General features: G+C 32.6%; 3 protein-coding genes across 3 annotated transcripts; 2 read left to right on the top strand and 1 right to left on the bottom strand.

The window, feature by feature from the left end:
* Positions 1-323: 323 nt before the first annotated feature.
* Positions 324-14,493, top strand: LOC115442534 (endocuticle structural glycoprotein ABD-5). Its single transcript, XM_030167585.2, has 3 exons — positions 324-501; positions 2,180-2,301; positions 14,029-14,493. Exons 1-3 carry the CDS (start codon positions 487-489, stop codon positions 14,210-14,212), a joined length of 321 nt encoding a protein of 106 aa, XP_030023445.2. The 5' UTR covers positions 324-486; the 3' UTR covers positions 14,213-14,493.
* A 128-nt stretch (positions 14,494-14,621) lies between these two features.
* On the top strand, positions 14,622-16,764 carry LOC115442514 (endocuticle structural glycoprotein SgAbd-5-like). The gene is made up of 3 exons (XM_030167559.2): positions 14,622-15,359; positions 15,538-15,656; positions 16,532-16,764. The coding sequence occupies exons 1-3, from the start codon at positions 15,348-15,350 to the stop codon at positions 16,719-16,721; spliced, it is 321 nt and encodes a 106-aa protein (XP_030023419.2). The 5' UTR covers positions 14,622-15,347; the 3' UTR covers positions 16,722-16,764.
* A 5,189-nt stretch (positions 16,765-21,953) lies between these two features.
* On the bottom strand, positions 21,954-23,901 carry LOC115442513 (endocuticle structural glycoprotein ABD-5). The gene is made up of 3 exons (XM_030167557.2): positions 23,801-23,901; positions 23,462-23,589; positions 21,954-22,257 (listed from the first exon to the last, which is right to left on the bottom strand). Exons 1-3 carry the CDS (start codon positions 23,810-23,812, stop codon positions 22,056-22,058), a joined length of 342 nt encoding a protein of 113 aa, XP_030023417.1. The 5' UTR covers positions 23,813-23,901; the 3' UTR covers positions 21,954-22,055.
* Positions 23,902-24,085: the final 184 nt, after the last annotated feature.

Genomic DNA, 24,085 nt, shown 5'->3' with positions numbered 1-24,085 from the left:
TGTGCCAATAGGTCAACCTAATCCGCCTTTACTTATATCCATCCAGTGAATTAAAACATACGCAAAACCATTAAATATATCTTTACAAACAATTAGGACATAACGAGCTATACAGTAAACAACTTCAGCCATGATAACAAACGAATGACCGTTTTTATTTAACTTAGGTACTAACAATTAGTTTACGGAACCATTTAGAAACCTATTATTTGTTTGTCTCTAAATGGAACGTGTTAGGATGTCACCTTGTTATGCGACGGTGTGTGACGTAGTCAGTAAATCCTTTACCCATTCATACGTAATGTTGATGGTCAGCTAGAATTAGCTCAGTTTCAGTGGCAGAGCTGAGCGTACGGTTGTACGCGCCTGGCGCACACATAGCCCACTCTTTATATATAAGGAGAGATCTTGCGAAACCGTTAGCACATTCGGACTACAGCTTGTCCAGGAAGTCACGAGTTTCTTTTGTCACCCGCGAAGTTCAACATGCTGGCCGCTCTGGTAATTATAGAAATGTAAATTAAAACTCGTGTGATTCCTGTCTATATAACTTCGGTAGTGCCAAGGATGTGTTGAGGACTTCATTTATCGATCTGCGTGTGTTTTCGAACGGTTTATTTAGTGTTATTGCAAAAACCGCGTCTAGTGCTTAAATGTTTAATTTGAGCACGAATGTCGTTAGTCGTAAGGTCTAGATGAGCAAGTGTCGACCTTCACATCACGAGTATCTAGGTACAAAGCTGCAATGTTTGTGTCTTCGTACATTTCAATAGTTTAACGTGTTTACCATTTATACTTGTCCGATCTCAAAATGTTGACTTTTGATATGGTTCGACTAATACTATTTTAATTTCATTTATTTAAATAGGTTGTAAAATTGAGAATATTTTATTGTCGTGAAATAATATTTCCTACAATTCCACATACATTTTAGTTCCAATTACTTGATTTTTAAAATTTCAATTCAATAAATTTCTTGGTGTTTAGAAATAGTAATGAAAAACACCGTTATTGTCTGTTATTAAAAATAATTGACTAACTGATAATTATGCAAAAAGTCCAAATATCCTAAGCAAAATTTTTATTATCGTTCACATGAAGTTGAATAACCGCAATGCGCGTTGGCGGGAAATAGCTAGTGTGGCCTTGTAAGTACCCTGTCATACGAATTAAGATCAAATTGATGAGATTCTGAAACAAGTTCAAGGTCATTGCGCCGGTCAAAATAAACATTTTATTTATAATAAGGGTCTGTAGCCAGATTTCTATTGTTACTTCTAACGTGATTAAGTTATTAGATATTCACATTCTATATGTACATAGAAATTGAGTCATGAGACCTTCTGCTTTAAAAGAAGTTGAAGTTGAAGTTGCTCGTAAATACAATCCAACGACTTAAATCTAAAATATAATTCAAGCATAATATTACTATGTTTCATGACCTTTCAACACAAACAAGAATGTACCTAATATCACTAAAGATTGCAAAGGAATATTATAAATAACATAATATTCATGTAAAACAACATACAAATTGGATATAATATACTTTTTGTTATGATACCGAAAATGAGTATACAACCGTAATCATCCGTACATTATCTGCTTTTTGTAAAACTCCGATCCCACTGTCATTAAATTCAATTGTGAATAAAAACTCACTCCAACAGCATTAAGACGGGAAAGGCGAGAATTAAGTTCCGACATTACTTGACAGTATCGACGCGGTAATCACGAGCAAGTTGAATCTTTCCACGATGTGTTGGCGCCGCGATTTATTGGGCTCATTCGAATTCGAAGCACAAGTGTCTGGGTTTATATTCAATCTTAATGTCAAAGATTCCCACAATATCAAAGGTTTCTCTGTCTAATGTGAAGTCCCGTGGTTTACCTTCCTGTTTGGTAATTTTGTCAAGCTTAGCGTAGTACTGACTACGCTAAGCTTGACAAAATTACCAAACAATCAATCACTGGATCAAGATAGGCAGTCGCTATTCCTACTTTTATCTTCTGCAGTCAACACACTATTACTAAAACTTGCTTTAGGAAAGAAGCTCCTACAGTTCCAAGATTAAGTAGATAATGTAAGACAACTTCAGTCGTAAATATTTGATATTTAAAGTAATACTTTGAGCTGCCCATTGTTTGATAATATTTAAATTATACATGGACATTACAGGTTGGATTATTATTGCTGGTGCAAATGCTTGCTGCCAGCCCATACATCGACAACCAAACGCAGGCGCAGGTACTCAGATATGAGTTAGACACGAACAACCTACCTAACTCCTACAGTTACTCGTGAGTAATAGTTTAAATATCAATTTTGTTACATCGCCTCCTTGGACTAACAGTCACGTATACGGAATATAAAACGGCCTTTATAGGCCCTTCTCCCGAATAAAGCAATATTTTGTTTGGGATTTTTACATACTGTTTCTGGAAGCTGAACGAACTCGAGTGAAAGTTAGCTCTACACAGGCAGGAACCTGCTCTTGCCCCATTTCATCCCAGTGATGGGTCAGCGCAACACATTTTTTAAAATATGTGCATAAATAATGTGGCTTAACTTTACGAGTGGTCGCCTGTCCGATATCAATCCCTCTAAGAAGATCAATCCGCAAAAAAAAATTAATGGATATTAATAACCGAATGTATAATATTATTGCAATGATATAAAGATTCTTCGTATAGAAAAATTTAGACCATACTCATTTTATAAACCTTTTACTTATCTAAGACATTTCAAAGAGAGAACTTCGAGAAGTAAATTTAAAAATGATAAAATAAAAAAGTTCCTCATTCTGAAAATCAATGCTTATAAATAATTATTATTATTTTACGATAATATTTTTGTTCTGTTCATCACTAATACATTTTCAGGTAACTTCTGAGGCATATCGATTGCCAGATTTAGCATTTTCTATAATCAAAAATAAGGAAATAAATTATCACAGTATGGAATTAATTCATTATTAATGCAGATTTATTAATTGATAAAGAATTCATGTCAGATTACTACCGGCTTGCTCTCCATATTCAAATTCAGTCAAATGCGCGGAAGTGTGTTGCCTGTCCGGTACAATAATATTATTAGAAATGAATATCGTTAGACATGAATAAAAAAAAATATAAATAGCTGAACTCATTTAGCCTATAAAATTTTAAGTTCTATTAAAAAAAAGCTTTTTAATACTGAAATAAAAACAAAAGTTTATTCTACTTCGCACAAAGAAAAATAGTTGCAATAAAACTTAACATGGATAGGCAACATAAATTTGTAAATTTGTTCAGCTTTGTGGCTTACTCTAGCACTTTTTAAAGGTATTGCAAGTGAGATATTTGGGATGATTAAATTTCATATAGATAAGGACTGCAAAAAATTATGTATAATTTATTGTGTTAGAAATATATTAAATTCAACGCCCATATATCGCTGGACCACCACTAATTCCAATAATTTAATATTTCAACACACACAGTCCAGCACTGCTGAACAATAGGTGTCTATCACTGAATGTTACAATCCTGCATATTGGCTGTTCGTATCTACCTGTCCACTTTTTCAGTTTTCAAAAGACTTCTTTAAATTATTATTACCCAATAATATTAATTCATTTTAAAAATAATGTTAATTAAATTACTTTATATTTTTAAATACGACATACAGGAATGCAAGGCAAGTTAATAATAATAAATAGGTTAAATTAATTGTAGACATCTAACTACCGGTTGACTTAATGCGATAAATTATAAATGATCATTTCTTTAATTCTTTATTAAAAGTTATGTTTTTCTAGTGCTAATATATTGAATTTTTGCATTGACATAATTTATATAAATAACATTTTATTTTATTTATATCCATTGTATAAAATGTGGGAGGCCACTAGACTTTATTATTCAGACTATTAATCCAAAATCGGACTGTATTATGTCATTTATATAACTAGCGTAGAAGTAAGTGATCAACTGCGCTAAAAATATCCTCAACAAGTTAAGTAATTTTGGGTTTATTGCTCCTTTGAGGAAAAAAGAGTCAGGCTTGAAGTCGAAAGTTCGAACATCTCAAATCAAACGAAACGTTAAATGGAAGTTGTAACTTATTACGCATTTTTTGGGTCTATGTTAATAAGATTAAGGTCATATCAATCTACATGTCCATTTACCAGTTTTTATGCCAATAGGTCGGCTTTCTGAAATAAAAAATAATATTTTGTTATGGGTATGTTTATTATATGTAATTACACCAATTTGTTACGTGTAATTAGATATCTACGTGGTGTGATTGCCATAAAGATATAAATAATAATCCTTGTACGAGTATGATGAATTATCATTATGGTATTTTTAAATTACTTTACTGGTCTCGTATTGCTATGGTTTAGCCCAATGGCTGACATATTCAATAAATAAAATGTAATTTTAATAATATGTTGGGCTCATTTTGCAATCAACAAAAAGATTGTTATTAAAAAACTAACTTTGTTATTTTAATAGCCTCTACATAAAGTTACAAAATAATTCGTTCAATAATTTAATTTACGATAAATAATCTAATCTTTATAAATGAGCATCACTATATAGTTTTATATAATCTAGGTTAATTAAATGACATAGCTTGACATTATTGCAATTAAGTATAACAAGAATAATACCAACATTGTCAAGAAATATAAATAAATTTAATATAACATAGCTCCGTTACGTGCGACTGAAATTCCTATCAATGTGCGGACCGGTCTGGGATATTGATTTCAACGATGCTAACTCTTTCACGCCTTCCGGCACTTTAGCACCACTGAGAAAAGGTGAATAAAGAAATCATGAATTATTATAAGTTAATTTAATATTAATGTCAGTTACCTTGACAAATATAGAGACACGGCCATGAATGAAGAGGAACTAGTTCTATTTCAAATGTTATGCATATTTTTTATTTGTCAATGATATTTTATGAATTAACTTTACTAACTAACTATGTATATTATAATATGTGTATCCGTTTTTAAATACATCCGCTTGTAATTTACAAAAGAATGAAAAGCTATATTATTTAGTTTTCTATCAATCTGAGGTCATAAGACTAACATTGTAATAATACTAGATTTAGGACATACAGTGTAAACAGTAAGGTTACGAAAAAGTCACTGAATTATACGAAGTAATATTCGTATGAAGAGATAACAATCAAGTTAGACTAGAAGTTAAATCCAAAAATAGTCTGCTCTGTTTGTTACTTGGTTCGTGAAAGTATATCCGAGTTACAGAAATTTAGTTTTATAATATTACAGTTTATTATTAAATTACAGATTTTATTGATTTACTTTTTCATGTTTATTAAGCCGTTATCGTAATATATTGTATTCGTTTTTTGCGTTATAAAATAAAAGTAAAAAGTAAGAATATTTTATACACTCTAAGGGATTAGTGTAATTTGTAGAAATGAATTAATTCGAATAAAATTTTACTTCGCCTATGATAATCAAAATTCTATAAATATTATTCGTAAACATGTCAGTATATGGAGAAACGCGACTATTTGTAACAATAAAAAGCGCGACAAAATCGTGCCAGCGAATACGGAATAACAAATATTTAAAGTATTTATGAAGCGATAAGTGATAGAACGCCCCGTGTCTTTTACCTAAAAATGACATCATTATATACAACGAAGAAATATCGAAATTATTAAATCACGTGTATAAAAACATCTCTGTTAAATATATATAAAGCGACATACATCACATTTTTATAACAGAATAACTTAATTTAGCAATTGTTAGCGAATTATCTTATCTATTGTCCATTCGACTACAGATAGGCCAGTTTTTAGGGTTCAGATGTCTTAAAAGTCTTCTAATATATTCTTTGTCAAAAATTAACCTACATTAAAAATAATCTAAGACCATTACGAGTGACTTATGCAGACATGTTAACATAATATTTCACTGAAACACGTGCATCTACTGCACCGGAACGAAAGTAGGTAACTACGTAAAAAGTTTTATACTCAAGCTTATTTATTGTTTCCTAAAATTTAATATTCCGTCTGCACCCGTGAAATTGTTCTTACACTGATCAATTATGATTTCCTTTACATTTGTAGCCCTGGAGTATCAGATGGAATTAATAAATGATCCCAGTAACTATCTGCGGATTGATCTGGAGTAAAAACCAATCAACATAAGTTATCCGTAAGCATTTCGACGAGCAATCCCAAGATATGGTTTAGTATGCTGTATAGTTTCATAAAATCACTCATAAGTTAGAGGAAATAAAGTTTAATATTTCTTGCTATTTGGTAGAAAGTTTTAGTCGACGTCCTTCGTAGCTTTTCTAAATATTCCTCACTTTTAGTTTCACTGTATCTATGTTGATAACGACTACGACGACTGAACAAGAAACTCCTCCATTCTCTGAAGATGATATCGAACCGGAAAAAACCTGTCGAATAAAGTGCATAACAGACTGCAACTTGCGGTTCTGTCGCTACTAAAAAAATATCGACAGCGGAAATATTAGCATGCAAAGTTTTTGCGACATTTCCCGAATGGTTAATAAAGTTTGAATATGCGTAGCCATTATGCATATTTTAGATTTTATAAAATCACAATGGTTACACTTCTATATTTAACTACGAAACTCTAAAATGAGTCTATCAATACTAGTGGACGGAGGAACAGACGTGACGAGACTAAAAATTCAATGGTATATTATATAGTCCAAATTATAATTTCAATTATAATAAACGACAACTTGGCAATGGTATTGTGAATGAGTAAATGGTAAAGGGGTTTAATAAAAATTCGCGAAATAATCGCAATAGCAACCTGTTTCAAAATATTGTGTGACAGGAGAAATTAGGAAGTTAAAATGAAAAGGAAAGCACTGTGAGTCATGTGAGTATGAATAAGGTAAATATTCACAGTGCAGGCACGCAGGAATGTCATGTTTATGTTAATTGGCCTTTACACCGGCCTTACGTGTGCAGCTATAACCCGATAATCCTATTACGTGACCCTCCGTCTTTGCAAGCACACCATTGTTTTTGTTGCAAAACAAATATTTTAACTGGCGGTTCCGTGATAGACTATTGTTGGCGTTTTGCCACAAGGATGTCCCGTTTAAGGTCATAAGTATAAAAATTTATTGCATATAGCACTGTGGTATAGAGGCCTCATTTTAGATGTTCTTTAATTTATCTATCAGTATTTGTCTGATATTGACATAGTTTCGTAAGACAGACATATTTATATTGTAACAGAATGAGACGAGGTCTTTTGCTCCTTGATAAGTATACTTGACAATAAATAATTGTAACATCACCAAGAAAATCAATTTAAAAAAAAGGTAATACCTATACCCTAAGTAAGCAATTACGTAAGTTTCTTATGACAAGTAATTACATAAGCTTTAAGCTTTGCATAAATACTGTCAATTGATCGGCCTGACACGAGACAGGATAGCAGTAACAAACTGTCAATATTAGGTTTAGCTTTATTTCTTATACCTGGTGCAAAAAGATAACCAAAAGTCCAAAGTAAACTATAACAATTCTTTCTAACTTAACCTAATTTATTAAGTTACTGGTACTCACACGAACTCTTCTTACATATGAGAACCTATCACCCAATATACTAGTTTTATCATTATTTCGCTAATGAACAAATAGTACAAAACACTATTACACAAAGTTACGAGATTATTAAAATGACATTCACTTAAGTTACATTTGTCCAAATGGCATGTCATCATTATTTATCATATTGTAAAGGCTGAATATTTGTTTCATTGTGTTTAATAACATATGAATATTTAACACTATATTTTTTTAATACTAACCTCACGATTCAATTACTGACCAATGTTATGTTTGATTTGATAGTGTTCGCAAATTATGCTTTATTTGGTGCAGTGTCATTTGTCTTGTCTCGCATATGAAGCGACACTCAGCATAATGTGTGTCACGAACAATTATTATTAGAATAATTTTTTACTTCAAAATAAAATATTATTGATTAAATGAGTTTGCACTGTGTGAGGTCATTTTTTTATTATTTTAACTTGATACTCTTTCATGTAACAAAAAATATTTCATCGTATTAGAGTTTTAGGAGATATGTGTATTTTTTGTATAAGTAACATGAGACAAATTATAAAATAACTTTATACATGTTATTTTATTATTGGTCAAAGAATTATTATTATATAAAAATATTGACACATACCTACTTCAAAGCTTCGTCAACAAACACAAAAACTGATCACGAGTTTTTATTGACTTTATGAGTCATGAAGATTACCATATAATGTAAATAGTACTGCATAATAGCAGCTGTCTTAATGAGCAGATTTTTATCCGGCGTTCAGTTCGTATTATTAATACCCAAAGCATGTCAGTCAAAGTGACAGTGTAGCCATAAAAAGTAGAATGGTGACAAAGTTAAACAAAAACACGGCATGTGAGCGCGGTTCAGAAGTTGAACATCCGTTTTAAGATTCGAATACCCTTCCGAAGCCGTTACTTAACGTCCCCAATTATGTTCCGCTTACATTTTATTCACAATAAAAACATTACGGCCCAATAAGGGCGCCATGTCACCAACTAAATTCGGTGACATTATCGCGGTACCGTTCGAAATCTTCTTGACATTTTAACTTTCACTAAGGATGCAATTGGAATTTTAATGAGTTATTTAATATACTTTGCTAACTTAACACGTAATCCATAATAACATGTCTTTACACGTTGTTAACAATTTATTTGATTTTGATTTGTTGGAGATTGTAACCTTCGTCGTGACTTATTATTTTTTATATGTTCTATTTTTAGAACTAATTGTATTTTGTTTGCCATAGTTACTTCTCTTTAGTCCGAAATAAACACTCATGTCAATAACATCTTTTTACTAACTTTATTTAATTACTAAGAACATATACCATATTTACAACACGTTATCAGCACGAACGCTTAGTTCTTAGATTTTTTCACGTTTTTTGGTAAAATAAAGTTGTATATATTTTTTGTGTGACTAGGAAATAGTAATAGTCTGAAAATGTCACATGAATCTGGAGATGTTTCGAGTGTGAAAAATTCCCCGTCGTCGAGCTCATCTTTTACATTTTCATGTTTGAGGAATAAAGATGGATATCCTACATGGAAATTTAAGATGCGCAATTACCTTATGCATGAGGATCTGTGGGAAACAATCGGTGGATACCTAAATGGAGACACAACCCCTGCCTCTACAAAGGTACGCAAAGACGCAAAGGCATTAGCAAAGATATGCTTATCAGTAGAAGGTGCAGCGATAACCCATATAAGATGTGCGAAAACTGCATCTGAGGCATGGACTTGTTTGCAAAAAGCCTTTGAAGATAAGGGAATAGGACGAAGATTATTTTGGAGCGTAGACTGTACAGGTTGAGTCTATCAGAGTTCAAAATATTGAACTATATATTAACGCAGTTATGTCAACCGCACAGGATCTTGCGGATATTGATGTAGTCATAGAGGACAAGTCTATTGCTGCAATACTTTTGGGAGGTCTAACTCCAAGGTATGAACCTCTCATTATGGCTTTAGAAAATTGCAATGTAGACGTGACTACAGAGTTGGTGAAAACAAAACTGCTTAATGAAATGTCCAAAGATGTGGCTACATCATTAGACTCTGTCTTTCATGCGAAGAAGAAGCCTAAGTCAATGAAGAAGAATATAGTTTGTTATGAGTGCAAGACACCTGGACATAAGAGACCAGACTGTCCACAGAGAAACAAGAAGGAGAAAGGCAATGCGGTAAATACCAATGATACGATATTTACAAGTCTTAATACTTCTGGAAACCCAAGAAAGGACATAATTTATGTAGATTCAGGTTGTACTAGACACATGACTTCTAGACGGGACTGGTTTCAGAATATCTCGATACAGAATCAAGGTACTGTTACTGTCGCAAATGGAGAACAGATTAAGTGCTGCGGAATTGGAAATATTTCAATAAACACGCCCGAGAACGTGGTCAACAATATTAGTGATGTTGCTTATATACCAGATTTGAAAGCTAGTTTGTTATCTGTATATAAAACTGTTGAAAAGGGTTTTATTTGTGTTTTTGATAAAAATGGATGTAACTTTTATAAATCTGATACTTTTAATTTTACAGGTGAATCTGTTGCTCATGCCTCGCCCTGTGGTGGACTGTACGTTTTAGATGGAACTGTAAATGTTTCCGAGAATGTGGCGGATAATTTTTTGACACAAGATGTGCACTCTGGTTGTCAGGATAGTTATCAAATTTGGCATAAGAGGTTAGGACATTTGTGTCGTATAGGCATGAACCAACTGAAAAATCACAAGGTAGGTATAAAGTATACAGGAGTAGATAAAACTAGTTGTATCGCTTGCGTGGAAGGTAAACAAGCAAGAAAACCTTTCAAAAGGTTAGCGTTTAATAGGGCTACTTCCCTTTGGAACTGATCCATATGGATTTGATGGGACCGGTGTCTACAACTTCTTTTCAAGGAAATAGATATATGTTGACAATAGTAGACGATTATACGCAAAAGTGTTTGCTTATTTTATTTCTTCTAAAACAGAAGTCAAAGATATATTTTGTGTGTTTCAATGTTTTGTTGAAAATCAGTTAGATAAAACAATTAAAGCAATTAGGACTGATGGAGGTAAGGAGTTCGTGAATAAAGAGTTTGTTGATTATCTTGCTTCAAAAGGTATTGAACATCAAACAACGACGCCTTATAGTCCTCAGCAAGTTGGAGTAGCGGAACGCACCCATCGTTCGGTTACAGAAAAGGCAAGAACGTTGCTAGCTGAAAGTTCACTACCGAAAGCATTCTGGGAAGATGCATTCCAAGTTGCCATTTACCTTAAGAATAGGTCTCCTCATCGAGCCTTAGGTGGACAAATTCCTTATGACAAATGGTATGGACGAAAAGGTGATCTTAGCCATCTAAAAGTATTTGGTTGTAGAGCTCTAGTCCATATACCTTCGTGTCACAGGAAGAAATTAGATGTCAAGGCACAGGAAGCAATTTTCGTCGGTTATTCTGAAAATCCAGGCACTTATATTTTTAGGGATCCTGCTAACCCACGAAAAGTTATTATATCCAGAGATGCAACCTTTTTGAAAATTGCTTTACAGCGCTAAAGCAGAAGCAATCTGTCGCACAGTCAGAATCTATATTGTTATTTGATGAGCAAAAGAGATTGATTCTGAGTTTGATCATGACTGTCAATTCTATGACTGTGATGAGAGTATCAGCCCGGCGGCTGAAGCAACTTTACCAGTAAATCTAGAAAGTGCAAAAGAGTCAGTGACTCTGGAAGAGCGAGAGTCTCTCAGTGACTTAAGGATGCCTAGTGTGGAAAAAGAGACAGCGAATTTGGAACAGGAATCGCACCCTGAGCGCAGATACCCTTCCAGAGACAGAAAACCAACAAATTTTTATAAAGCTTACAATACGTCAATGGTAGATTCTAATGAACCTACGACATATTACGAAGCTACTCATGCCGATGATGCTCATAAGTGGCAACATGCTATGGTTGATGAGTATAGTTCCTTAAGGAAACTCCATACATGGAATTTAGTAGATAGACCTAACAAAAGGTTATACCATGTAAATGGATTTACAAAATTAAAAGGGATGCTTATGGTAATATTATCAAGTATAAAGCGAGACTCGTCGTCAAAGGTTTTCATCAAGTTGAAAGTGTAGACTACAACGAGACGTTCGCACCAGTGATTCGTCATTCTTCCCTCCGCACGTTGTTTGCGATAGCTGCAGATATGAAGTTGAAAATGAAGCACTTAGATGTCGATACGGCTTTCCTTAACGGAGATTTAGAAGAAGAAGTTTTCATGGAGCAACCTCTTGGTTTTATTGAAAAGGGTAAAGAAAACAAAGTTTGTTTATTGAAGAAATCTCTTTACGGTCTTAAACAGGCACCGCGAGCTTGGAATAAAAAGTTAAATGAAACGCTTTTAAAATAGGTTTCATAGGAACTCCTTCCGAACCTTGTGTGTATACTAAACTTTTGGTAAAGAACTTGTAATATTAGGAATCTTTGTTGATGACATAATAGTCTTCTTTAATTCTGATTTGACATTTGACACTGTCAAGAATGATTTGTCGAAATATTTTTCATTAAAAGATCTCGGAATACTGAAATGTTATTTGGGACTACAAGTTGAAAGTGATTCCGAGAGTATAAGGTTGAACCAGCGAAATTATATTCTTTCTATATTAGAAAAATTTAATATGAAGGATTGTAAGGCCGTGGATACTCCATTAATTAAAAGAATATGGAAAAAGAATGGATGGTCAAGTCGGTGAGTCTTATCCTTATCAAAACTTAATAGGATGCCTCATGTATCTAGCGGTAAACACACGACCAGACATCGCTTACGCCACGAACTATTTAAGTCAATTTAATACGTGTTTTACTAAAGAACACTGGAATGCTGCTAAAAGGATTCTGCAATACCTAAAAGGTACCCTAAACTATTCATTGGTTTACAGGAAGAATAGAGAACCTTTAAAGGGTTTTGTGACGCAGACTGGGCAAACTGTCCAATCGACAGAAGGTCATACACCGGTTATGTTTACAAGTTAAGTGGAGGTCCAGTATCATGGGAATCCAAGAAGCAACCTACTGTTGCGTTAAGTTCGGCCGAGTCAGAATATATGGCATTAGCGTCTGCCACGAAGGAAGCGTGTTACTTACGTCGGTTTATATACGAGATAACAGGTATACTTTGTTCAGTTAACTTAGCTTCTGACAGCCAAAGTGCCATTAATCTTGTTCGAAATCCTGTACACCACAGCAGGACGAAGCATATAGATACTAGGTTTCACTTTATTAGGGAAAAGGTATCTAATAATATTGTTAAGTTAGAATATATAACAAGTAACGATATGCCTGCTGATGTACTAACGAAGGCCCTCGGACCTCTAGCACACAAACGATGTGTAGTTAACTTAGGTTTAGAAACTTAATTATTTTATTTGTTTTGTTTCTGTCACAACTGCGATTAAGGGCGGCTGTTGGAGATTGTAACCTTCGTCGTGACTTATTATTTTTTATATGTTCTATTTTTAGAACTAATTGTATTTTGTTTGCCATAGTTACTTCTCTTTAGTCCGAAATAAACACTCATGTCAATAACATCTTTTTACTAACTTTATTTAATTACTAAGAACATATACCATATTTACAACATGATTTACAAGGAATATTAAGCAGGTGCTAAACGTCGCTTCTTGTGCCGTCTTTCAGGATAAATAACATCAAAAATCCTTACTGAGGAAGCATGTAATAGTGATTAGCAAGTGAATCACGTAGCATTTGATGCATCGCATACGTATTTTTACAAAGTGGATGATAAATATGAAATTATATAGACATTCTTCGTTATATACCATCCTTGTTAGGAACATGCAGTAAATGAAACGATGACTTAATGCAGTTTACATTTATAGTTTACAATTCCATAACACCATTATTATGGATGCACTCGTAAGATTACTTGCAAGTTTTTACACGCACATAAATCATGTTTTATAGGTAACAATTACTAGTATCCAGCTGATTTACCCAAGGCTTATTTATAGATATAATATGTATGAAGATAATTATATATCATCAAAGGATACATAAAACCGTTTTGAAATATAAACATATTTTTATGCTAATTGTATGTAACCAATCACGTTGTTCGCGTTATAGTATATAATGTGGTGTATCCAATATCCATATTTTTACATAATTTAATGGTTTACAGAAAATATTTTTCGAACAATAATACATATTTCTGGGAATCTAAATTATTTCGCACTTATCATCTTGAATTAATTCTGTCTTGTACTTACAATGAAATCATTTCCTTATATGTGAGCTGAATACAATAAATAAGCATAGCTGTTTTTTAAAACGCCCCTATCTGCGCCAAAGATTATATAATAGAGTATATACGTATACAATTTAATTCTTTTTACATTTCAGTTATGACAACAGCGATGGTTCTTCACGTACGGAACACGGCGCCATCTTAAATCCGGACACGAAAGATGCAACACTCGACGTCCAGGGATCGGTTCGCTGGTACAACAGCAAAGGACAACTATACGAAATGATTTACAAAGCAGGCAAAAGAGGCTATCGAACAATAATCAAAAAAGTCTCCTAAATTTCGAACTTCAACATTTTATAGTCGAACATGTTTAATTAATAAGGAAAGACTGGACAGTAATTTATAAATTAGTTTGTATTTATTCGGGCAAAGTATTTGTTAACGTTATCGTTATATGACAGATCTCACAAACTTTTGGAAATATTAACAGAAATTTAAACATGTTGGTTGAATTAATATACACACTTAAACAGTCTTGGGTAACATAAATCACACCATCGTGTTGTTTTTAATTTAGTTATAATTTATGGAGTATATTTATTAAATAATATAAGTAATTCAGTGTTAATTTATTAAAATAATCCATCCTCGCCGTAGAGGTTAATATAAAACAAGCTAAACACAGCAAAAGATATTGGATAAATAATATTACTTTACTATTGTGGATTATATGAAACGAATGAAAAATGGACTTCTTTAAAAATTAAACACTATGAAAATTCGGTCCAATAAAAACTTTTTAACCAAAAAATTATACCGCCTTCAAAAACCACTAAAAACTAAAAAGTATTTTAACTTGACTCGAAAATTGTTTAACAGTGTATAGGTAATGTTAAATTATTTTTGGTTTTTAGTAGTGTTTTAGGGCAGTATAATTTTTTGTTAAAAAGATTTAATTTTTTTCTTTTTTGTATTAGTAAAAATCAGTATACGTTGACGACATCATAATTGACAACATAATTTAATGTATATTCGAAGTCAAGGGTCCAATACAATGAAACAACGCGAGAAGCATCAGGTTTTAAATAAAAAAAGAATCATCAAAATCGGTTCACCCAGTCGAAAGTTCTAAGGTAGCAAACATAAAGAAAAAAACAGAAATACAGTCGAATTGACAACCTCCTCCTTTTTTGAAGTCGGTTAAAAACTGCTTCGAATTCCACTTTCAATAGAAATATCTACACCGCTCTCGTAACTGAAATACGTTTTAGGTTCGCATGTGTAAATTTGTTTGTCGCAATATTTCATCACTTGATCTGTGTTATCACCTCCGAGCCGCAGTAGTGTGCTCGTTGCCAATTGCCGAAACATAAACAAACAAAGCCTGTATTTAAGAAGAATGCGCCGTTTTTTTTCTATCAGTCACTTGTTTTATCAATATCAGTGCTACCTGTAGTTTAACATTATCAAAATGGTTGCTTTGGTAAGTTGAATATTTTTTATTGCAGTATGAATGTTTATGTTATATTTATTTAAATTATACTGAAATATTTTTATGTTATAATATTTTAGAATCAAAACCGCAGATTTACAACATTATTTTTATATAATATTTATAAAAAGATCACACATAGTAACATGTAAATTTTGACGTTTTCCAGAAACTTTGCATGTTCGGAGTGCTAGTAGCGGTGGCTGCAGCCCAACAAGTCCTCCAACACCCACCTGCTGAGATCCTCTCCGATAACAGCTTTGTCAGGGCCGACGGCTACGACTTTGAGTAAGTGCTACCATTTTAATTTCAAACGCTGGGTATGTGGTAGTAGAACGTTTTCATCTGCCGAATAGCCAATATTGTAGAATCATTAACACATAATGCGTAATGCGCCACGTAAGATAGCCATGGTCTAAAGTCAACTTGTGTTTATCCAGTTTTAAACAGACAGGCATAATTTTGCCGGGTGGCGAGGGATAATCTCTCGTCAATCGATACTTCATCTAAGTGCCCCTCCGCTTACAATCGGGTGTAGTAGGGTCATTTTGTATAAAAAACGATTGCTCACTGTATACATACATGCATCATCATTGATAGGTACTTACCATTTCAATGCATTTTACATGTGGCTTGTGGAAAATGACTGATGATGTAAATAGTACATGGCGTAATGCATGAATAATATAAAAGAATTTGTATTCTAGTTGTGTGCTGTATAACAAGACCCGGATTTTTCATGTAATAATATAGGCATCCTTAGAACTTCTGATTTATAATAAAAAACCCAAGGATTACTCATGAATGATATAAACAACCCAGCCGTAATCTTGACACGTCTTAAAAAAGGAAAGGAAACCTCTCTTTATAGAGGCGTATAAACTGAATTGGTCAGCTTATGTGGTCCCTTAACTATTAAATGTTAATGACAATAATCATAAAGAATAGTAGTGGGTTTAACTTTTGTATATAGATACTAAACCTAAACCTCCCGAATTCTGGGTAAAAGCTTACGAATACTTATTTCTTTAAGACCCAAGTTTATAATTTTACTCCTTGATTTATACTAGCGATACCAGGAAATTACATATAAACGAAGAAGAACACTAAATAAGTTTACAGCTCGATGCATCAACACTAAACATACCAACTACTCGTTCCAGATATAGGACGAGCGATGGCGTTTCCCGCAAGGAAGAAGCCGGTCTGATCAACGTGGGCGATCGTCAAGGCATCGCGGTCCGAGGCTCTTACTCCTACACCGCTCCTGACGGCCAGACCTACGAGGTCACCTTCACTGCTGACGACAAAGGATACAAGCCACAGATCCGAGTCATCGAACCCAAACAATAAAACATAAAAATATTTTTATTTTTATACTACATTAAATATTTTTTTAATATTTTTCTAAAAAATAGTATCATTTGCTGTTCTATAGTTTAAAAGTATTTTATAAATCGATTTTCTGAGGAGATGAATCAACATAGATGGTAGAGGTATGGTCATATCGTTCTGGGAAAAATACTAATAAAAACTATAACATTGTGGACTGTGATTTCTCTATACAACAAAAATTGGACAGGTGGTATCACGCACCGAAGGTCCGTATAAACTTGTAGGTAAAGAATCTAAGTAGAAGAATCTAGAAGTTCGAACTTGACAAACTAAACTTTGCCATTCGATCCCAAGGCACGTTTATTGCACCAACCGCAAATAATAAGTCGGTAATAGTAATTTCGCTTTTTTGTTCTTAATGTACATAATATAAGTATTACATATTTACGTTTTTCAAATTTTTCCCTGTACCTATTGTGGTGTAAGTCATTTAATCTTTCTAAATTTCATGATTCTAGATTAACGAAAAGTACCCTGTAGATTTTGATTCCCTCCTTAACTCGCAAGTTTGACTTTTAACAGGTGAAAGAGAACATAGCCCGAGATTTTGATCTAAATTTCAACTTGATATTTCTAAGCTTTCCTAAAAATAAAGTCTTGACAAATAAACGGACGGATGGACAAATCAGTAATTCTATAACAGTTCATTTTGAGATACGGAACCCTAAACACGCTTGAATTAACTTTTAAATGTGAAGTCCTAACATCTACGCACCTAATTGGCTCCAGAAATAACAATGGGCAATATAACTACGTAGTTACAAAACACCTTCACCTTTTAAAGTCATTAATTGCGCAAAAGGACTAAGCTGTAACCACACGGGCAGTTTATGGCTCGCCTATTTAACAAATCAGTGTTTACGTAGGTACCTATAAATTATCATACCCCCGTCAAAAGTTATGACATGAATACAATATACCACGCTGCTAATAAATTTGCAATGATTTGCAATGACATGTCTTGACAGGTCTCTTGTTTGTGAAAGTCTGGGCAGGTGACAACGCTTTATCTATTTATGCCAAAAATAGGGCCCTGTGGCCCTTAGCCAAGACACTTTTCTACTGATTTCACGCTAATAAAAAACAAAAAAATATACGAGAATGGTATTTATGTCCAAGCAACGAGTATGACACGAGGATATTTTTGTTTTTTCTTAGCGTAAACTATTGCAGAAAGGCGCCGAGGCTACTGCCCCATACATTTTTACGTTGTGTTTTATCCTGCTACGAAGGATATTATAGTTTTTAATTAGTAGTTATCAAGTTAGAAATAATTTCAATATCTACCATATTATGCTTATATTATGTGCAAAAATTTTATAGAATTTATTGCAAAGATTCAACGAAATAAATGACTAATTATTAAACTACTATATCTATTGTAGTGGCGTAAAGGTTGACGCCACTGTAGAGGAACAGATGGTTACCTATAATCATCCTTATTTGTATTACATATTCTTATATAGTGTATGTATAACATTTATAAGGCATAGCGAAGTAAACTATTTTTCCCGCTAACGCAATTTTGTTCGATTTACATATCAATACAGGAATGCCTATAATTATTATTACATCAATTGCAAAGGCCGTTGAACTGAAAATATACTTATCAAATTATATTACAACTCCACTGATATAGCTTTACCATTGAAGTTATTCTAACAATAGATATAAGATAAATAAGTGTAAATTTCGTACAAAATAAATATACAAAATATATACATATATTTCACATACTCTACTACAAATCTACTTCTACGCGAAGAGATAGATAAGAATATGGGGTTTAATTTAGTAAGCCTAGGAAAAAAAATACGCTGTATAACATTTTTTTATCGTAAAACTACTTCCATGCCGGTGCAGCTGCGAACAAAAGTTAGTTGGAAATAGATCGTAAAAGCAGAATGTTCAGACAAGTGGTATCAAATCGTGATTTTTCATTTATTTAGTAAATTAACACACTTCATATTTTCTCTGTAGAAAAGGATTTAAAAGGCGACCCTTTGCATTTTCATCAGTCAACATTACTATTCGTATACGAGTAGTAAGTATTATAATATTTAAGTTTCTTCACATTTCATTATTTAAAAAAGATATGAAATATGTTTATAATATATTGCTATCAGTTCTTAAGTTATTGTATATTTTTAAGTAATGATAACATAAAAAAATTAAATTAGTTACATTTTATAATATAATAACAATATTAAAACATGATAATTTCTAAATACCCCATAAAATATCTATCAATTTCTGCGAAGAATACGATTAATACCTGCACACTACCGATGTAGTACTTATGTGACGAAATAATCATGTAAGTACTACGTAATAACCTTTTACCTACAATTAAAATAAATTACGATTCTACTACTTTCCTTAAATATTTAGGTATCTATTTATATTATTAAGAATATGTTTAAATAATATTATTTTCTTTTCAGTAAACTTAAAATGTTCGCAGATGGAGAGAAAACCGTGAGGTAAAATTGATTCTCTATTTTTTGTACTAATGTTACTTTTACATTTACATTGCAGTTACTTGTCTACTACGCTGTACTGGTTTAATCAAAATTCATAGTATTCACTTACCAATGTGCTATGATACTTATAGAACAAGCAGATCGTGCAAACTAAGTATATTATTTTCAGAAGTTACAATTTATATATAAAATTTACAACACTTCGTATTTCATCGTATTTACAGATAAAAAGTTATATTCTCTACAAACACCTCATTTAGAATTGAGGCTTGAAGTCCGAATTACTAGTTTTTTAAGTTACTTTTACTTATGTTATTTATCTATTTTGGTGACATATAAGTTATTATCTGACTTCATTTAAAATTTATATGACAATGAAAAATAATCTCGAAATACTAAGCAGATTTCGGTCGAACATAAACAATTCAATTTTACTGTATTTCCATTAATGTAAATGGATTATAATGAAAACTCCAAAAAAACCTAATCAAATTTAAAATAAATTTTTAAAAGATAAAAAATTCTGTGATATATCATAAGATTACGTGATAATATTTTAAATAACCTACAAACACCACGAAGAGTGTAAGTTGTGCTCAGAGCCTCATAAAACATAATAGCAAAAACTTCAACAAGTGACAATATTTTACGCCCACTAGGTTGCCCAATACTAGAGAACTAATGTTAGTGAAGTAACAAACACGAAACTAGTAAATACTAAATCTAAAATGAGGTCTCATTTGAGGTAAATGTACATCTTGTTTACAACTAATTTTATTGCTTATTTCCCAACGCGGGCTTACACTTTGATGTTAAGCTGAGACTAAGTATAAATGAAACAGCCATCTATGAAACATTAACGTTTCGTGGCAATTTGCTCGATGATTACCACTAAAGATATATTTGTCAATCGTCTTTATGACCTTCCTCTTTTTAGCAGAGACATTGAGTGATGCATCATTATTATTGTTCATGTCTGAGTAATTCGCAACATCTTTCTTCAAAGATTAGAACTTAAGACTGGATATAAGCAACTGTTCAGTTGGTCATCTGTCTTAATTTGAAAATATGCCTAACCACGGTGATTTAGTTCGCAGTTCCCCCTGGAGATAAACACATAATATTATGTCTTTTATACGGCAATGTTTACAATTATATATTTTTTTAATTCTCGTGTACAATTACCTTTCTTAATAGGTAAGTGTTATTTTTAAATTAAAATACTTTAAACAAAAATACTTGTAACATATTTGTAAATATTAGCTTTTACCTTAATTTTTAAGGATTATTAAGAAGAATCCAAAACTGATATTGATGATATGGTGATATTCTGACTCTTTTTTTAGCAAATAAGTTTTTTTTAAATATTTAACGCAGTATATATTCTGTTTTCCAGGACCAGCTTACACCAAACGACGTAATTTTATATAATATTACATAGAAAATACTGGTAGCTCTAAGATTGTAATAAATACCTAAATTTTAAAGAGAAGGAAACCATTCTTTGTATATTTTAATATTTCGTAAAGCTTTTATATATGTACCGGATATTTTAAGAATAATATTTTTGGGGTGTATGTGACCATGACTGCTGGCTAATATTTATCGTCACAAGAACTCATTGACAACAAGCAGTTTTGATTAAATTATGACCATATTTTTTATATTACACAAAACTACAAAAATACATTTCGTCAACTGCTTTTAAAAAGCATCAGAAACTATATTTATCTTTATGTAAAGCATTCAGCTCCAATAGTTACATCAATAGTTTTGATTAGGAAAATAAGAAATGGGTTATATTGAAGAGGTAAGACATATATTAAGTGCGTTGTAAGATTTTTTGTTTATATCTAAATGATAAATATATCACGAGTTAAAATTGTCAAAAATTCTACATAGACTTTTAAACACAACACGCAAGTAAGTAACACGTATCATGTAGAATCCACGCCAGATTGACGGTCATCATTAAATGTGCGTGTGAGTTATTTTAGTGTTTCCCACTCCTCTTGTTTACTGGTCCTTGACCAGCTGTTATCAACTTCGGTTACTTTGATTTTCGGGTGTCGCTAATTAAATGTGGGTACTATTTGGTTACTCGTATCACATGAGAGAATCGAAAATTAACTTTAGGTTACATTATTTCCCGATTATGGTCCCCCAAAAAGAAATCAACAAGGTATTGTAGGCCTTTTGCTGAAGTTATTATATTTTTAGGCAACCAAATACCGTTTTATATTACGGACTAGCATAGCAGTAAATGAATACATGCACTCACACCGCAGCTGCCTCGACGCCAGCATTCACACTGATGCTCTGCATGCAATACAACTAAACCATCGAAGGTTTAGCTGTATTGCGTATGCGGTACAACTTTTAATCAAAGGTCTTGAGTTCGGAACCCGAGTCGAACAAAGTGGCATAGGTTTTTCTTCATATGTTAATACGGCGTCTGGAATTTGTATCCGGTATGTTAATAGGGTGGCCCCCCATCACATTTTGGAACGGAATATACAAATCGAAAAACTGAGTGCACAATTTGCGGCTCTGCTTACCCCTTCGAGAATAAAAGGTGTAAGTGTATGTCTGTATGCAGTTGCATCGAAGCATCTATTTGGTCTATCACTATAACAGTGAGTACGTTAAAACACTAAAAATAAACAAGGTATGCTCATAAACTTTTCGAAGTAAAGAAAAACTAATATTACTTAAACACTTTTATTCCGGCAGTGTTAATTGCTTAGACTAGAGATTATACTTCTAGTTTCAAATTATTTGGTATTAGCGATTCCTTTTGCTTATGATTTTAGGCTTGGGCGGGTTTTTGTTGGTCTTCAGCTTGTTCGGACGGCTGATATCCGTTCTTGTCAGCTACGAAGGAGACAGCAATGTGCTGGCCATCAGGAGCGACGTACTTGTAACTGCCCTTCACCAAGAGACCTTGCTGGTCTGTGTCGTTCTTGTACTCTCCATGCTCTTGCCTAGATGTACCGTCGCTTGTCTCAAATCTATAAAAATAACATTTTGGTTAAATATATATTCTGTGTAATGGCAAAGTATTTTTTCCTATACTAATATAATACATTTTTATAGTTCATTGTACCTATCAGCTGGACTATTTAATAAATTTACAAATTTTATACTAATGTGTGGACTAAACGTAATATTAGAAAATGCAGCATTAATATAGTTTCTTAGTAAATAAAACGATGATCTATGAAAGGTTGCAATATGACTGGGTCTCGTGTGCATTTGTCAGTGATCAAGATTTACTACGAGTTAGGCTCTAATTATTATTTCTAATGGTCTTAAAATCACCGGGTCTCTTTGACTAAAATCAAGCTCGTACAACATTGATAGTATAACAATCTTTAAAAACAATAAGAAATCATCTACGTTTGAAATTATATTCTACTAAAAAATAACAAATATTTCAAAGCAATAATTCCGTCAATTTGCAATAAATGACACCTAATAGAATAGATTTTACGATTCCTACATCGTAAAAGCAAGCCACACACGTAATTATAGGCAATTATCTATTCTAATAATTTACCTACAACATTTCCTACAAGTGTATGCACAAGCGCTATAAGTTAACAAACAACGCACGCCACATAGAGTTACTATAATGTTTAATAGCAAATGTAATAATATGTGTTAGTAAGACAATAAATAGCACATAATTATTTCTTATTCGATGTAATACGTAATATATTGTTTTGATATCTATCAATACAAAGCTGCATTACCCGACACATAAAAATATTATTTACAGAAAATAATAAACAATATAAACAGTGTGTACTTATACTGATTGCTTGCATTTGTTATTTAACAAGTAGAAAGTAATACGTTAAATTGAAGTAGCTAGCTGCTTATTAATGAATGACTGCCAAAGGCCGAACAGAAATAGATACAATGATTTATATACCAATGTATAATAAATTGACTATAATATTATTACTGGGTCAAAGGTAAGCATTCCATTCGTAAAATTGTATTTCAGATAGTAACTTTAGATACATAGGGCGCGAAGATTGTTGCATTTTAAATAGTATATCTAATTTATTGTGGATTTATGAATCAACATGAATTGAATACAGTTAGTATGCTAACATCCCCCAAAACTTTGAAATAAGCAAAACGTCAATGAAAAAAAATTGGTTTGAATAATTCATTACTGCCTATAAATTTTAATGAAACACTTACTCGAAGTTGTATCCATTGACGTCGACTTCCGAATCTTGTTTGACGATTTCTACTGGTGGCTTTTGGTCGCTGGCAACGGGAGCTTGTTGAGCGCACACCAGCGCCAACGCAGCAAGGGCGAACAAAGTCTGAAATCATTTAATTAATGTTACACTGTTTCTCAAACTTTGTTACTTTAATTATTTTAGTATTATCACAAATATTTTAAAGATAGTCAAAATAACTTTGATTTAACAACAATTTTTAGTATCATTTTGAATAAAGTCGCGAAATTTTAAACTGGTATAACTGGAGAATTTAAATATATCACTCAAAAGTCACAGTATAAAATCCACTTACGATTTTCATCATTTTTAATGGATAAAGTTGGTTGTTGATTGCTGGACGAGTCCTGAACGTCTATGCTCTAAAGTGGCAATTTGAGCTATAAATATCGTTTCAAAGTATTGACAATGCGATGTTTCGAAGTTTCATTGGGAGGCAAGGTGTTAATCACAATCATGCAAACAGTTTATTTAAGGTGATCCACGAAAACGTTACGGGGATTTGTCAATTGTGTAAATTGTTTGCATGCCGCCGCTCGGTCGAGCGAAGCGCGCCACACTTAACCTACATAATCACTCT

The sequence above is a fragment of the Manduca sexta genome, chromosome 26, assembly GCF_014839805.1.
Source record: "Manduca sexta isolate Smith_Timp_Sample1 chromosome 26, JHU_Msex_v1.0, whole genome shotgun sequence".
In the NCBI taxonomy this organism is placed as follows: domain Eukaryota; kingdom Metazoa; phylum Arthropoda; class Insecta; order Lepidoptera; family Sphingidae; genus Manduca; species Manduca sexta.
The sequence above is the reverse complement of the archived record's forward strand: the minus strand, read 5'-3'. Positions and strand labels throughout refer to the sequence as shown.